Raw genomic sequence first — 17,197 nt, 5'->3', positions numbered from 1 at the left:
TCTGCCTAGTTACCCCTCCCCTTTACTTCCACTGTCTTCACAGTTTTGCCTTTTCCAGAATGTCATGTAGTTAGAATCATACAGTATATGGTCTTTTCAGTTTGGCTTCATTCACTTAATAATATCCATGTTTTCTTCATGGCTTAATAGTTCATTTCTTCTTAATGTTGAATAATATTCCATTGTCTGGATGTACCAAGTTCATTTATCCATTCACCTTCTAGGATATCTGGTTCTTCCAAGTTTTTTAAATTATGAGTAAAGCTGCTGTAAACATTCATGTGCACATTTTATGTGAACATGGTTTTCAACCTCTTTGGGTAAACACCAAGGAGCTCAATTGCTGGATCATATGGTAATAGTATGTTTAGTTTTGTAAAATAATAATAGCCCAACTGTCTTCCAAAGTGGCTGTACCATTTTTTATTCCCAACAACAATGTATGAGAGTTCCTGTTGCTTCACATCCTCACTAGTTTGATGTTGCCAATGTTCTAGACTTTGCCCATTCTAATAGGTGTGTAGTGGTATCTCATTGTTGTTTTAATGACATATGATGTGGATCATCTTTTTATGTGCTTATTTGCCATCTCTATATATTCTTTGGTAAGGTGTCTGTTCAGATATTTTCCTCATTTCTTAATTGAGTTGTTTGTTTTTGTGTTGTTGAGTTTTAAGAGTTCTTTGTATATCTGAGATAACAGTCCTTTATCAGATGTGTCTTTTACAAATGTTTTCTCCCAGTCTGTGACTTATCTCCTACGATTGACATTACCCCCTGCAGAACCAAAGTTTTTAATTTTAATGAAATCTGGCTTATCAATTATTTATTTCAAGGATCATGTCTTTGGTGCTGTATCTAAAGAAGCATCACCATACCCAAGGTCATCTAGGTTTTTTCTCTATGTTATCTGCTAGGATTTTAATAGTTATGCATTTTATACTTAGATCTATGATCCATTTTCATTTCATTTTTGTGAAAAGTGTAAGTAAAGTCTTGTCTAGAATCATCTGTTTGCATGTGGATATCCAATTGTTCCAGTATCATTTGTTAAAGAGACTGTCTTTTCTTCATTGTATTGCCTTTGCTCCATTATAAAAGATCAGCTGACCATATTTATGTGGGTCTATATCTGGGCTCTCTATTCTGTGCCATTGATCTATGAAAATCTTAAAGTCAGTAGTATCAGTCCTCCAGTTGTGTTCTCCTTCAATATTTATTTGCTATTCTGAATCTTTTGCCTTTCCATATAAATTCTAGAACTATTTTGTCAATATCCACAAAATGACTTGCTGGGATTTTGATTGGGATTGCGTTGAATCTATATATCAAGTTGGGAAGAACTGATATCTAGATAATATTGAGTCTTTCTATCCATAAACATGGAATATCTCTTCATTTATTTAGTTCTTCTTTGATTTCTTTCATCAGAATTTTTTAGTTTTCTTTATAGAGATCTTGTGCATATTTTGTTAGATGTATACCTAATTATTTCATTTTGTTGAATGCTAACATAAATAGTATTCTTATTTTTAATTTCAATTGCCCCCTGGTCATTGCTAGTATCTAGGAAAGCAGTTGACTATTGTGTTTTAACTTTGTATTCTACAATGCTGCTTTAATCAATTACTAGTTCCAGGAACCTTCCTTTTTTTCTTTTTTTTCAATTCTTTTGGATTTTCTGTATAGATGATTATGTCATCTGTCAACAAGGACAGTTTTATTTCTTCCTTCCCAATTCATATACCTTTTATTTCCTTTTTTGCATTATTGCATCAGTAAAGACTTCCAGTTGAAAAGCAGTGGTGAAAGAGGACATCCTTGCCTTATATCTAATTTTAGTGGGAACGCTTTGAGTTTTTCTCAATTTGGTATGATGCTAGCTATAGGTTTTTGTGGTAGTCTTTACTAAGTTGAGAATGTTTTTCTCTATTCCTAGTTTATTGAAAGTTTTTATCATAAATGGGTGTCACATTTTGTCATATTAGTATTCTGCATTAATTGATATGATCATGCAATTTCTCTTTTTTAGTATCTTGATATGATTGATTATATAATTGATTTTTTAATGTTGAACTAGCTTTGTATACCTGGAATAAATTTCACTTGGTCATGGTGTATAATTCTTTTAATATATTATTGGATTAGATTTGCTAATATTTTGTTAAGGATTTTTGCATCTATGTTCATGGAAATGTTTGTCTATAGTTTTCTTGTAATGTCCCTGTCTAGTTTTGGTATTAGGGTAATGCTGGCCTTAAACAAGGGGTTGTAAACTATTACTTTTGCTTCTATCCTCTAAAAGAGATTGTAGAGAATTTGTACAATTTTTCCTTGAATATTTGTTAGAGAACCTGGTGTTTTTAGTAGGTTAAATTAAATAACTTAATTCTAAAATGTCATGTGATTGATTATATTCTTCATTATCCATAAGAAAATATAATATTAGATAAAACTATAAAGAAAATATAATTTCAAGCTTCTAGAAAGAATTTTCAAAATATCTCAATAGTAATTTAATAGCAAAAATATCCATTACTGTTAACTTGTTCTGTCTAGGTTAAGACCATTACAAAAATGTATTGTAGATTCGTAAAACTTTCTCCATTGGTATGTTCGAACTCTATAATTTATAACAGAGGAAATCTTTTAGATTTTTAAAGTCAATATTAAGAAAAGCTACCTTTGAAATTGTTTAAATGCAGGCAGGAGGCCCCCCTTACATATTTCTCCTAAAAATGTGCGTTTTTTTTTCCCCAAATCTTCACCATAGAGAACTTCTGAGAATGTGTGTTGGGGTGAAACAGAAAAGGAGGTTGAAAACCACAGAACTAGGGAATATTCTCTTTATTGAAATAAATAGTGAAACTGTGTTTACAACATGTGAAACATATCTAGTTACTTAGAAGAGCCTGGTGGTTCCCCTCACATTTTCATGAGGCCTGCCTACTATTGATACTGCTCTAAGTCAGGTAACTAGACAGGGCTACCTCTAGTCTGCCTGGCACCTTCATATGAATTATTAAAAGGCACCGCAGCCCTATGTTGGAAAAACTGTCATAATATGCTAGTTTTGTTGGAAGACACTTTACTCTGACAGACATTTTGTCATAATAAATATACAAACTTATGTTAATTGCACCCCCTTGGACATGGTACCATTTTGCAGTGCATTGCCTGCACTATCACATGGGGCACTTGCAAATAGAAAAAAATAGAAATCGCCATGGTAACATTTGTCTATAACATAAAAAAGAGAAACCAGATTCATTGCAGCAACTCCTGGAAAGTTCCTGTTCAGCAAATTGGTGGTGCTGGAATGTTGTTGGAGGTAGGGCATGGGGTGGGGAGGGTTCCGTTGATAGCTTCCATTGTTGAGAACAAGAGCTTGGCGATTGCTTTTTATATGTCTTCCAGTCAGTTAGAAAGAGCCTGCAAATTCCAACTACTTAGCTAAGTGGAAAAGATTCTCTGTTTACAGAGAAAACACAAAGCTTGCTTCTTCCCCGTCATTAAGCAAACTGAGTATACTTAGCAGAACTTTTCCACTTAGATGTCCAAGTTAAGGCTATCAGTGACTTTTTCTTGAAATCTAAACATTTTAGAAACATTTTGTAGAAAAAATGATTCACAGGGACTTTCATAGAGAATCAAATAAATAGTTTGGGGGTTTCCATCTTGGAATTAGGATGTTTACTTAAGAAACTCTAATAAAGCCCTCTTTTAAGCCCATGAAAATTATAGTTAGAATCAAGTGGCAACTAAGGATTCAGGAAATAGCTATTGATGTGTGTGTGTGTGTGAGAGAGAGAGAGAGAGAGAGAGAGAGAGAGAGAGAGAGAGAGAGAGAGAAAGAGAGAGAGGGAGAGAGAGCGAGCCAGGGACAGAAGCAACTTGAGGAGAAACTTTTGCTAATGGTTCTTATTCCTCCAACTTTGAAAAAGCATTCTACCAGCAGCAGTTCAAAACATTCTCATTCCCAGTTTAGCCCACCTAGGCAAGTGGTAGTACCCAGGGCATGACCCAGGTTGGGCTTTTCTGAGCAAAGGCATGAGAGTGGTTGGGGTAGACACACTGGCTGCAAGGCTTAGTAAAAGGGGATTTTTCAATGAGGGCAGGCAGGGCAATAAGGGTAAGCCCAAAGCCTCATGCCCAAGGGGTTGGGCAGAAATCAGGAAAGAATCTAAGGAAAAGAGCTGGCGAGGGAGATCCTGACTAGAGAGAGAAATTCACACTGCAGAAGAATCCACGTGGATGCCAGAGATGGAGCCTTTTATAGCGTGCCCAGAGATGAGCCCGAAGCAGGGAGATGGCCATGAAAGAAACTAAACTGATTTGGACACCAACCTGCCTTTATATTTACTTCCAAGACCTCTGTGGGCAAGAAATCAGAAAACAATGAGAGAAACATAATATCAGAAGAGTTAGAGAAATACGTAGTGATGTGTCATAAAAGATAACTGAAAGTTCCATCCAGAAAAACTGGGGGCATGTGCAGATTTATTTTGATCACAGTGACAAAGCTGGACAAGCATCTGGGAGTAAATATAGAAGTAGAGTCATTCTGAAGTAGCCCCATTGGATATCAAAGGTTCTGAATGATTTAGAAGAAAAAAGTAGCTTAGCCAAATGCAACTGATGACATTTCACAAACACTTCCTACCTTATGCTCCTAATTATTCTATATAAATATAATCCTAAATCCATTTAGGTTGTCCAGTAAGTGAACACTCTTAGAATTCCATAGTTCCTTCTTTTCTGTGTTTTTTATTTCAGTGAAATAATGATGAGAGATATACCTATGTTGTGTCTTGACTATCACTTAGATTGACTCAGCCATGATATAAACCATATGGAAGTTTAGGTAGACCCGTAATCCCTGGTTGAACATTAGTTATTGTTGTGGTTAATGGGTGACTTAGTTGACCCATCAGCTGCAAGTTCAGGGAGGTAGAAAAGGAACTTTCCATGGAAGGACAGGCTATTAAGATGTGAACTTGCCTATTAAATGTGGCTAAAGGGTGACTTCATCAACACCAAGAAGATAAGTAACTCGACCCTTTGGGCATGAGGTGGAGCTAGGTGGAAAGTACAGATGAAGAAACTAGAAACCTCCTCCCCATATGTGTACCTTAAAGGGTTATGAAAGATGAACCCAATGGCTCCCAACCTTGGCTGCACATGCAAATCACCTGGAGCTTTTACAAATTCTGAAACCCATACCACACCTCAGGCCAAACAAATCAGAATCTAGGATAAGACCTGGCACCAGTGTTTGTCTTGTTTTTTTAAGTTCCTCAGGTTGTTCCTCTGGGTAGCCAATGTGAGAACACCTGAATTAAATGAGACACTTGCAGGTGTCCGGCATGCTTTTGGTGCCCTGTGAGTGTGAGCACCCTTCCCTTTGAATCATTTCCTGCTACCTACCTCTCCCTTCTCTGAACTCGCACAGGATAGTATTGAGCTTACCACATGTATCAGGCGACTCACATGTATCAGGTGACTTACCTCAGAGTTGGGGGATTCTTTTCATCTTCATGTTGGAAAAGACAGAATTCTCTTCTCAATTCTGTGTACTGTCTCATCATGTATTTCATACCTTTATCTTCCTTCCAATATTATTTACCTTCTGCATCTTTAAGCCTCAGAATCTGTAGATTTAAGAAGATTTCTAACTCTCTGTCCCTAGAGGTTGAATTTAGCCAAATTTTGAGCACTTCAGAAGGATCAAGGTGGAAATAAAGTTTAAGTAATAAAGGAGGTTCCTAAAAATAGAACACAATTCATCCATTTTGGCTGAAAATGCCTTCATGTTTTCTAAGCATTTTTGAACTCTTAAGTATTTTTAATAAGCTTACTTATGAGTCTTGTTCAAAAATAAATAAAATACATTTGTTTTCATTAAGGGAAGAGATCTTTTTCCATCTTAGTTGGTATTGTTGAAGGAGACAAAAAGGAGTCTGAAACTTGGCAAAGGGATACATTATTAATGACATATTGGTCACAGATGTGCTGGTAGAGCTACATTTTCTTTCTGTGATTAGTATTTTCAGTGTCCACAAATTACATATGAAAGTTCAGATAACTTCCTTATAAAAAGGAAGGGAAAAATTATGGTATTTGCAAAACCTTTATTCTTAAGGTATTCTAGGTGTGCTTTTATAAATAAGCAAGTGACAAATGTGTATTTGCAAATTACACTCTAGAGACATGTGCTAGATGGTACCAACCTTTACTTATTATCATCAATTTCAAACGTGTTAATCAAGTGCAGATACCTGGAATACTTTTTAGCAATACTTTTAAATTATAAGATTTCCTTCTCTTAACAATTCTTAAAAAAGTCAGGAAGGCAAAACCCAAAAGACAGACAGGAACTCTCTCTAGTAATTTTACTGCTTGAATCTGTAGGCCTTTGAAGAAGAGTATAAGGAGTTTGGCCAAGTTGTGTTCAATTGCAAAAAGTGCTAAAAGGACTTCTAAGTAGAGTATGAACAAGCCAACTCTGGGAACAGGGTGAGGTTCACCTGGGAGGAAATGGCGTTGACACCAGGATGCCCGTTAAGGCAGCTGTAATAGATTAACGTAATTCCAGCTCCAAGGCTCTTCTCTAAGGATGTAATGGAAGGAAAAAGTATGTTGCAAAAGAAAAAGGATCAAGAAACACATATGATGGACATAAAAATAATAATGACAAACAAACTTTTATAAGGCTTGTTGAGAATTTTTTTACTCATGTGGATAAGAAAACTAGACAGGCAGTGAATCCTAGGGGGATGACGGATGCTTCAATTTTCATTATGTTTAAGCCAATGAGCTAACCAATTTAAAATGTCATATTAAATTGGAATTTATATGAAATTGGAAAGTAGGCAAAAAATTAGTGCATTCCCTATATAAGAAACTGAATTATGACACAAGAAAGACAATATAGCCAAGTTTCCTGACATAGGTAGAAGGTAATCTGTTTGCATTTTTAATTTGGTAATAATACGCATTTTAAGATGATTTACTGATCTGATGATTGCACAGACAGGTGGCTTTAAATCAGGAGCTTGTGACATACTTTGCTGCCCCAAAGCTCTTTGATATACTGTCAAAGTAATGTCAGTGCTTGGTGCTAATCAAGTGCTCTCTGCTGTCTTGTGTGTTACTTGATTTTATAAGTTCAAGACATCATACTATACAGCTTTTTAAAAAATAAACCTATAAAAAAAAGACAAGTTGTCTTCATTCTCGGAGTACCTGGTTTTTGTTGTTTCCCATTTCCCTAGGAAAGTGACAATATTGGAGGACCCTGATCAGAACATTCACTTGAAAAACCTGTCTCTTCATCAGGCAACCACGGAGGAAGAAGCTCTCAATCTGCTTTTCTTAGGAGATACCAACAGAATGATCGCAGAGGTAATAAACTTTTCTCTGCAAGCTGTCTTAATATATTATAAGATACAATAGAATCTGGGGAACAGCAACAACCTTGAACATGATCTCACCTGAATCTCATGTTACGTATTAGAAATCTTGATCCAGAGAAGTGAGGAGAATTTCTCACAGTCTTCCAGCTAGTTAATAAGCAGAAACTAAAATCTAAACTCATTTTTTTTTCAATTTTACATAAATTGGTTTGCAGCTAACGAATGACAACTCATTAAATGTCTTAATTATAGGAATTTTTATACAATTTTTGAAATTTAAGAATACACAATCCTTCTTCCTAATCTCAGATTGTCTGTGTAGTGGCCTTTGTTTATATATCCATGTATTTTCATGCATTCATTGTGTAATTATTTATAAGGCATGTAGAATATTGCATGGAATTCAGGAACTGTTCTGTGCACTGGCAGCTGTTGTTGGCAGATCTGGGAACACTGACTTAGTGTGTAATAGGAGTGTGTTTCAGTGCAATATTTGGGACATACTTAGGCTATTCGTTGTTAATCTGACATCCAGACCTCACCGAGCACCTGAATTTCACCAGGGAACCCAAGGCAGGAGCCAAGATTGACCCAGCTTGGCCAGGGGACCTTAACCTCAACCAGTTACTGGCTGGAGATGGAAGGCCAGGAGCTCTCACCCTGTGACACTGTAGTGAAAGGGGTGGCGCGGGGGGGGCTGGCAGCAGCAGAGGGGGACCGTTCCCCAAATGTGCAGCTCATTGTTCGCCCTGGCAGGTTCCCTTTTAAACCATGCTCCGAGATTCTCTGTCTCTGATAACGAGCAGTAGGTGCAGATAATAAGCTGGGAGGATAAGCATTCCGAGAAAGTCTCCCAGCTGGCCTTTTCTTCCTGCCCCATTTCCACTCTCTGGAATGCAGCACCTCAGATACTAGATAAATAAATGGAAACCGAATTCAGATACTGAAAATATGACGTTGACATCTGTTTTTGTGCCGGGCCCTTACTTTGGTTGTTGGTGGTGGTGTTTTTTACAGTTCTGCATCAGTATAAATTGAGTTTATGTGCCGCACACAACATGGACTTAAGGACCCTTAAATTATTATTATCATTTAGGGAGACTTTTTCATATTTTTTAACTTCAGACTATCTTGTGTTCCTTTACAAAAACTTGCATTTGTGTTTGGCTTCAACATTTTGCCCATGTGGTCATCTATGGTACTCTCATTTGTTACAATAATTAAAGATTAAGGAATAAAGTCAGTTTAAGAATTAAGGAGGTTAATGATGAAAGATTTAGAATACCTCATTAATATTCCTGATCCTGCCCTGATAGGTGTGGCTCAGTTGGTTGGGCAACACCCCTCAAAGTGAAAGGTCGCTGGCTTGAATCCTAGTCGGGGCACATGCCTGGGTTGCAGGTTCGGTCCCAATCGGGGCGCAGAGGCAACTGATTGATGTTTCTCTCCTTCCCTTTCTCCCTCCCATTCTCTCTCTCTAGAAATAAGTAAATAAAATCTTTTTAAAAGTCCTGTTCCTTCAGACACAGTTTAATAAACAGCAGATCAGGAGATAGAGAATATAGGTGGATCCTGCCCACAGGTAAAATATGAAAAAGAGAATAAATACTATTCAAGAACAAAGTGGAGAAACCTGTTCCTGCCTCAGTGATAACCTTTTTCCAGAAGCGACTCATCTTGAGAGAAATCTAGGCCTTGTCCTCACAATTACATTCCCTCATCTGTAGTGAGTAATTGAGGGCTCCTGGCCCTTATTTACCATGACCTCTTATTAGCTTAAAAGCTTGGCCATTGCTATCTAGTTTGTTAACTTTAGCGGACTACATCTTTCAACCTATTGTAAAGTTTTGAGGACCTCAGACTTCCTTATTCAAGCTTATCTGTCATGTTCTACCACCTTACAAAATCCCAACAGTTTTTCCTATTACTTACTGATGAGTATCTAATAATATTATAAATAAGCTAAAACCTGAAGAAGTCCAAATAGTGCTGGTGTGCACTATATTTTTTAATTTATTGATTTTTCCCAGTGTAAAGCCTAATTTTTAAAAACCAAATCTAATAAGTTTTAGTTGTTTCTGTGCTTGCTTTTATTTTTTCTTTGGTAATAATAGCTACTGTGTTATATTGAGAACCTGCTCAGCAGACTTGACACTGTGGTAAACACTATATATTTATATATTATTTCTGATTCTTTCTTTATAGAGGAAACTGAGGCACAACGTGTTGAATACTTGTCCAACACCCCACAACTAGTAGGTGGCAGAGCCAGGGTTCAGCTCCAAGTCTGACTGACTCAGACGCTTATGTTCTTTCCTTATGCTACATTTCACAAGTACAATAATCGAATTGACATACGTCAAACTTTCCAGGTGAAAATATATTTCTGAATTATTTAAAAAGTACAGTGAGTATTTAGCACTTCAGTTTATCTTTTGAATTCACTGGAAACAAATACACAAAAATATAAATGAAAAATAACTGTCAATCCCTGGAAATCCTTTATTATTCAGAGTCTCTAAAAAAGCATGTTTTAGATTACAACCTAGCTGTCAGAAGGTAATTTGTCAGCACAGAGCAAGCTTACTGGGATAAAAAGAACACAGTATACTTTTTTTTCTTCAGAAAAAGGTCCCCAAATTCCCATTTACACAGAGAACTCCAGAAGTTGCCATGGTAACCAGAAAACATTTGCAAAACAAAGTCTGAATATGTGGGACACAAGTAGAGTGCTCTTCCCTTTCATGTCCTCCCTCAAAGCCAGCATTTTAAGGAAAAGTTATCAAGATTAGCTTCATCTTCTTCTTGCTTATTCAGAACTCCTAAATAATTTCTGTAATACTACCAATGTTTTAAATAAGAACTGAGTATATCCTTAGGGTAATTTTTTATTAAGCTGAATTGCTGTGCCAAAGAGAATAAATATATTAAAAGCTGAACTATATGTGACCCAGTGTCAAAAACCACCAGTAGCAAGTGTGACTTGATACTTTTTGTCTTATAGTTATGTGTTTCTATCAATTAATCAATTCTCATTGAGCAAGACATTCTTCATTGCTGGTCAGACCCTGCAGAGTTCCATAGCTGGGACCATTTGCTCAGCCCTGCCCATAGGCTAAGCAATCTGTCCCCAAATATGGCCAGAGAAAATCTTGCAATAGAGTACCCTTTTCTGGAGTCAAAAGACAGTTTCTGGGATCCAATTTCTGATCTATGGATTCAGAATCTCTACAGTGGAGTCCAGGAATGAATGTTTTAGCATTTCAATGTGCTCAGGCTAAAGTTGGGGGCAAGTTAGTTTTTTCCATTAAGAAGCTGGTTGAAACCCATTCCCAGAGAAGTATGTGAGGAAGTCCATATTCTGCACCCTTGCCAACAACACTAAATTTGAAAATTTTGCCAATTTGGTAGGCAAAAAAAAAATCTTGTTTTAATTTGTGTTCATTTATATCTTTATTTACCATTTGTATTTCTGTTTTTGTTTATGTCTTCTATTTGTTTATTTTTCACTTTTATTTCTCTTATTTTTTAAGTATATTTTATTAACTCAAAGGCTGTCAGCTTTAAGTGTTTTGGGTGGTTGTTGTTGTTGTTGTTTCCTCCATTGACAGCATTGGCTTCATGGGAAATGTCTTATGTCAGAAATATAAATTTATATCTGTTGATATTCTTCAAAATGTCTCATTTTAAGTATATTTTATTGATTATGTTGTCACAGTTGTCCCATTTTTTTCCCTTTGCTCCCCTCGGCCCAGTACCCACCTTCCCTCCAGCAATCCCTCTCCCTTAGTTCATGTCCATGGGTCGTGCATATAAGTTCTTTGGCTTCACCCTTTCCTGTATTATTCTTGACTTCCCCCTGTCTATTTTGTACCAACCGATTATGCTTCTTAGTCCTGCACCATTTCCCCATTTCTCTCCCTCTCCCCACCCAGCTGATAACCCTACAAATGATCCCCATATCTAGGATTCTGTTCCTATTCTGGTTTGCTTGGTTGGATTTTGTGTTTACTTTTTAGATTCAGTTGTTGATAGTTGTGAATTTGTTGTCATTTTAATGTTCATGATTTTGATCTTCCTTTTCTTAAGTAAGTCCCTTTAACATTTCATATACTAATGGCTTGGTGATGATGAGCTCCTTTAGCTTTACTTTGTCTGGAAAGCACTTCATCTACCCTTCCATTCTACATGTAGCTTTGCTGGATAGAGTAATCTTGGTTGTAGGTCCCTGCTTTTCATCACCTTGAATACTTCTTGCCAGTCCCTTCTTGCCTGCAAAGTTTTGTTTGAGAAATCAGCTGAGAGTCTTAGAGGCACCCCTTTGTAGGTAACTCTTTTATTTTCTCTTGCTGCTTTTAAGATTCTCTCTTTATCTTTCACCTTTGGCATTTTAATGATGATGTGCCTTGGTGTGGTCCTCTTTGAGTCTAGCTTGTTTGAGAATCTCTTTGCTTCCAGGACTTGTATGTCTATTTCCCTTGCCAAATTTGGGAAGATTTGCTTCATTGTTTTTTCACATAGGCTTTTAATTTCTTGCTCTTCCTCTTCTTCTTCCGGCACCCCTATGATTTGCATGTTGGTACATTTAAAGTTGTTGCAGAGGTTCCTAAGCCTCTCCTCATTTTTTTCAATTCTTCTTTCCTCATTCTGTACTGGTTGACTGTTTTTTCCTTCCTTATGTTCCAAATCATTGATTTGAACCCTGGTTTCCTTCTCTTCACCATTGGTTTTATGCAGATTTTCCTTCGTTTCATTTAGCATAACCTTCACTTCTTCCCTATGTGTTTGCCATATTTGAGCATATCTGTTAAGCCTGTGGACATTTTTATCACCAGTGATTTGAACTCTGCATCTGTGAGGTTGGCTATCTCCTTGTCTTGTAGTCTTCCCACTGGAATCTTGATCTGTTCCATATTTTGGGCCACACTTATATGTATCTTCATCTTGACAGGCTCCTGTGTTTGCCTCTGTATCTTAGGTAGAGCTGCCTCACCTGTTACATTGTAAGGGGTGTAGCCTCGGGTATTTGTCAGTAAAGCCCAACCCATTTCACCACGTTGTGGCAATGTATATGGGGGAGGTGTCTGAGAGGGAACAATGCCTCTTGCTCAGCACTCGCCCCTTTTCCAGGCACTTCTCCCACTTCTGTATGAGACTGGTGCCTCTCTAGCTGTTGCCCTGGCCATTGTCCCCAGAGTGGGTGGGTCTGTGGACATTCTAGGACAATGGGGGCCCTTTAAACAAGTGGACTCTGCTAAGAGACCGGCAGTTTCTTCCTTTGCACCAACCCCCAGTGGTTTTCACAGTCAGAAACAATGAGGCTTTATTTTCCCTGGCCCTGAAACCATGAGCTGCATGTTCTGGTCTGGTGCTGGGAGCACTCCCCAGGTGTCCCTCCCTACTTTTTAAAACATGTGACTGTGCTTTTCGCCAGCCTGCCACTGTCAAAGCCGCTGCTGCCACCACACCGCGTCCTCTCAGCCCCGGCTCCACCCCTCCTATCTGTCTGGATGAGTATTTCTTCTTTATATCTTTGTTTGTTGGATTTCCATGCAGCTCAATTTTCTGGAACTGCTGGTTGTCTCTAGTTTTGAGGTAGTTGTACTCCTTAGTTGTGGAGGGAGATGCAGCATGTCTGTCTAGGCCTCCATCTTAGCTAGAAGTCTCTGTGAGCTCTTCTATTTGTTTTTCACTTGAAGTGTTAGAGTAGGTCTGGTTGTTTTGTTAACTCCAACCACCATTCCTAGAAATGGTGCCTGATACATGGTAGGGACTCAATAAATAATTATAGAATGAATGAACATTAAAGATAATAACTTTGTCTTTTTCATATATTTAGCAAATACTTTCCTGATCTTATAATATTTTTAAATTTTCTTTTTCTTTTTGTATAATTTATTTATTATGCTATTACAGTTGTCCCAATTTCTTTACCCTTTACTACCCTCCACCCATTACCTCCCTACCCTCCGGCAGTCCCATCCTTGTTAGCTTATGTCCATGGGTTGTGCATATAAGATCTTTGGCTTCACCCTTTCTTATACTATTTTTAACATCCCCCTGTCTATTTTGAGCCTACCAATTATGCTTCTTAATCCCTGCACCATTTCCCCATTACTTCCCCTTCCCCCTCCCAGCTGATAACCCTCCAAATGATCCCCATACCTATGATTCTGTTCCTATTCTGGTTGTTTGCTTAGTTTGTTGGGGGGTTTTTTGTTGTTGTTGTAGATTCTGTTGTTGATAGTTGTGAGTTTGTTATCATTTTAATGATCATAGTCTTTTTATTTTTTATTTTTTTTATTTTTTGAAATATATTTTATTGATTATACTGTTACAGTTGTCCCAATTGCCCTTCCCTCTCCTCCCCTCCACCCGGTGGCCCCCTCCCTCTAGTTGGCCCCCCCTTTTTGTCCATGCCCATTGGTTGTACATATAGTTCTTCTCAACCTCTTCCTGTCTATTCCATTCCCTCCTACTATGCTTCTTAATTCCTGGACTATCTCCCTCCCTCTCCCCCTTTCCCTTCCCTGCTGACCTACCCCCGGTATGTTCCCCATACCTTTAGTTCTTTTTCCACTCTCGCTGCCTACTTAGTTTGCCTTTGTTTCAATTCCTTAGCTTCTGTTGTTGGTTCTTGTGATGCAGTTTTCACTTTAATGTTCATAGTTTTGATCCTCTTTTTTCTAAAACAGTCCCTTTAACATTTCATATAATAGTGGTTTAGATCTAATGAACTCCTTCAGTTTTATTTTGTCCTGGAAGCACTTTCTCTGCCCTTCTATTCTGAATGACAATTTCGCTGGATAGAGTATTTGTGGCTGTAGGTTTTGGATTTTCATTACTTTGAATATTTCTTGCCAGTCCCTTCTTGCCTGCAGGGTCTCCCTTGAGAATTCAGCTGATAGTCTAATTGGGACCCCTTTGTACATGATTCTTTTCTTCTCTCTTGCTGCTTTTAAGATTCTCTCTTTATCTTTAATTTTTGACATTTTTATTATAATGTGTCTTGGAGTGTTTCTCCCTGGGTCCAGTTTTTAAGGAATTCTCTGTGCTTCCTGGACCTGTAAGTCTATTTCCTTACCCAAGTTTGGAAAGTTCTGTTTCATTACTTTTTCACATAAGTTTTCAATTTCTGATTCTTCTTCGCCCTCTGGCAATCCTGTAACCCATATGTTCTATCTCTTATAGCTGTCCCAGAGGTTTCTGATCCTCTCCTCACTTTCCTTACTTTTTATTTCCTCTTTCTGCACTGGTTGACTGTTCCTTCCCTATGTTCTGGTTTGTTGATTTGATCTCTGGATTTTATATCCTCACCACTTGTCTTGTATGTGTTTTTGTTCTTTTCGTATGAGTGGCTTTCAATTCTTTCTCATCATGTTCCAAATCTTTTGTTAATTCTGTAAGCCACCTAATGAATATAGTTCTGAATTGAGCCTCTGAAAGGTTCTTATTTGTTCATCTGCTCAGATTTTTCAACTGCCGCCTGGTGAGCTGCGTCTCCGAGATTTCTATAGCTGTCTGCCTCATTTTGACAGAGTTGTGTTTAGCTTTGCTTCTTGGGCAGGCTATAGGGGGTGGAGCCCATGTACTCATCACAACCCGGTGACCGGCAGTGATCCGCAACCTTTTTTGCTGCGCTGTGCTGCTTTGTGTGGGGGCGGGGGTCCAAGATGAATTCCTGCCATTATTCTCCACTGGGAGAACGGGATCCATCCTCCCACCCTCTGGGCCTCACCATCCGAGGCAATGCGTTGTGACCAGCGTTGTGGTCACAAGCTGCCAGGGCTCGACTGCAGCTGGGATTGCTCTCCCTGCTGCTGTCCCCACTGCTACCACAAACAGCACCACCCGATTTGCTCTTCCTACCTGTCCAACAAGCACCGCTGGTTTATATCTTTGTATGTTGGGCTTCCGTGTAGTTTTATTTTCTGGAATTTCTAGTTATCTTTTGTTTTGAGGTAGTTGTATTTCTTTCTAGTTGTAGAGGGACCGAACATGTCAGTCTAAGCCTCCATCTTGGCCGGCAGTCCCTTAATGATCATAGTTTTGACCTTTTTATTGAGTAAGTCCCTTTAACATTTCATATGATAATGGCTTGGTGATGATAAACTCCTTTAGCGTTACCTTGTCTGTGAAGCATTTTATCTACCCTTCCATTTTAAATGATAACTTTTCTGTACAGAATAATCTTGGTTGTAGGTCCTTGCTTTTCATCACTTTGAATACTTCTTACCAGTCCCTTCTTGCCTGCAAAGTTTCTTTTGAGAAATCAGCTGATAGTCTTATAGGCACCCCTTTGTAGGTAACTCTGCTTTTCTCTTGCTGCTTTTAAGATTCTCTGTTGATCTTTAACCTTTGGCATTTTAATTGTGATATGTCTTGGTGTGGTCCTCCTTGGGTCTACCTTGTTTGGGACTTTACGTGCTTCCTGGAGTTTTATGTCATTTCCTTCACCAAATTTGGGGAGTTTTTCTTCATTATTTTTTCTCAAAATTTTTCAATGTCTTGTCCTTCCTAGTCTTCTTCTGGCACCCCTATGATTCAGATGTTGGCACATTTAGACCTGTTCCAGAGGTTCTTAGGCCTCTCCTTATTTTTTTTCAATTCTTGTTTCTTCATTCTGTACTGGTCAACTGTTTATTTATTCCTTATGTTTCAGGTCATTGATTTGAACCCAGATTTCCTTCCCTTCACCACTGGTCTTATGTGGATTTTCCTTAGTTTCACTTAGTATAGCCTTCATTTCTTCCCTGTCATTCTTAATCTTTTCTGTCAAGTCTGTGGGCATCCTTATCACTAGCATTTTAAACTGTGCATCCGTTAGGTCAGCTGTCTCCTCGTCACTCAGTTCTCCCACTGGAACCTTGATCTGCTCCCTCCTTTGTGCAATACTTCTCTGTCTCAACTTGACAGCCCTCTGTGTTTGCCTCTGCATCCTGGGTAGGGCTGTCATACCTGCTATGTTGTAAGGGCAGAGTCTTAGGTATTTGTCAGTGCGGGGAGACCTGTTTTCCCCATGCTGTGGTGCTATATATGGGGGAGGATCTGAGAGGGAACAATGCTTCCTGCTGAGCACTCACCCCTTTTCCACTAACACTCAGACTCTACTGAGGGACCAGCAGCTCCCTCTGCTGCTCCAACCCCCACTGGTTTTCACAGTCAGAAGCAATGTGGCTTTATTTTTCCTCAGCAACAGAACGGTGGGCTGCCCAGTCTGCTCCAGGACTGTAATAGCTCCTCAGCTTTCTTTTCCCTGACATAGGGTAATGGAATGAATACAAAAACATGACCCACATATATGTTGTCTACAAGAGACACAACTGTAAACAAAAGATTTATACAGAATGAAAGTGAAGGGATGGAAAAAGGTATTCCAAGCCAAAGGACATGGAAAAAAAAAAAAAAACTGGGGTAGCAATGCTTACATCAGACAAAACAGATTTCACAGCAAAGGCCATAAAAAGAGACAAAGAAGGACATTTCATAATACTTAAGGGAACAATCCATCAAGAAGATATAACCCTTGTAAACAGATATTCACCCAATATAGGAGCACCAAAATATATAAGAAAATTTTTTGAAAGACTTCAGGAATGCTATATATAGCAACACACTCATAGTAGGGGACCTAAACACCCCATTGTCAACAATGGACAGATCTTCTAAGCAAAGAAACATCAAGAATATTGAGGCATTGAACAACACTCTAAATCAAATGGACTTAGTTGATATATATAGAACTTTTCACCGCAAACAGGTAAAATATGCATTCTTTTCAA

At 38.2% G+C, this 17,197-nt stretch overlaps 1 protein-coding gene across 1 annotated transcript in view; it reads left to right on the top strand.

Moving 5' to 3' along the window:
* Nucleotides 1-17,197, top strand: part of LOC150006966 (kinesin-like protein KIF6) — a 279,604-nt gene that overhangs the window by 99,580 nt on the left and 162,827 nt on the right. The window contains exon 6 of the mRNA XM_090280795.1: nucleotides 7,275-7,404. Within this exon, the coding sequence (XP_090136921.1) occupies nucleotides 7,275-7,404 (130 nt within the window). The remainder of the gene's footprint in view (nucleotides 1-7,274; nucleotides 7,405-17,197) is intronic.

The sequence above is a fragment of the Furipterus horrens genome, unplaced genomic scaffold, assembly GCF_987537825.1.
Source record: "Furipterus horrens unplaced genomic scaffold, mFurHor1.1.pri manual_scaffold_6, whole genome shotgun sequence".
NCBI classification, from domain to species: domain Eukaryota; kingdom Metazoa; phylum Chordata; class Mammalia; order Chiroptera; family Furipteridae; genus Furipterus; species Furipterus horrens.
Note: the sequence above shows the minus strand (reverse complement) of the source record. Positions and strands in the feature narration are given on the sequence as shown.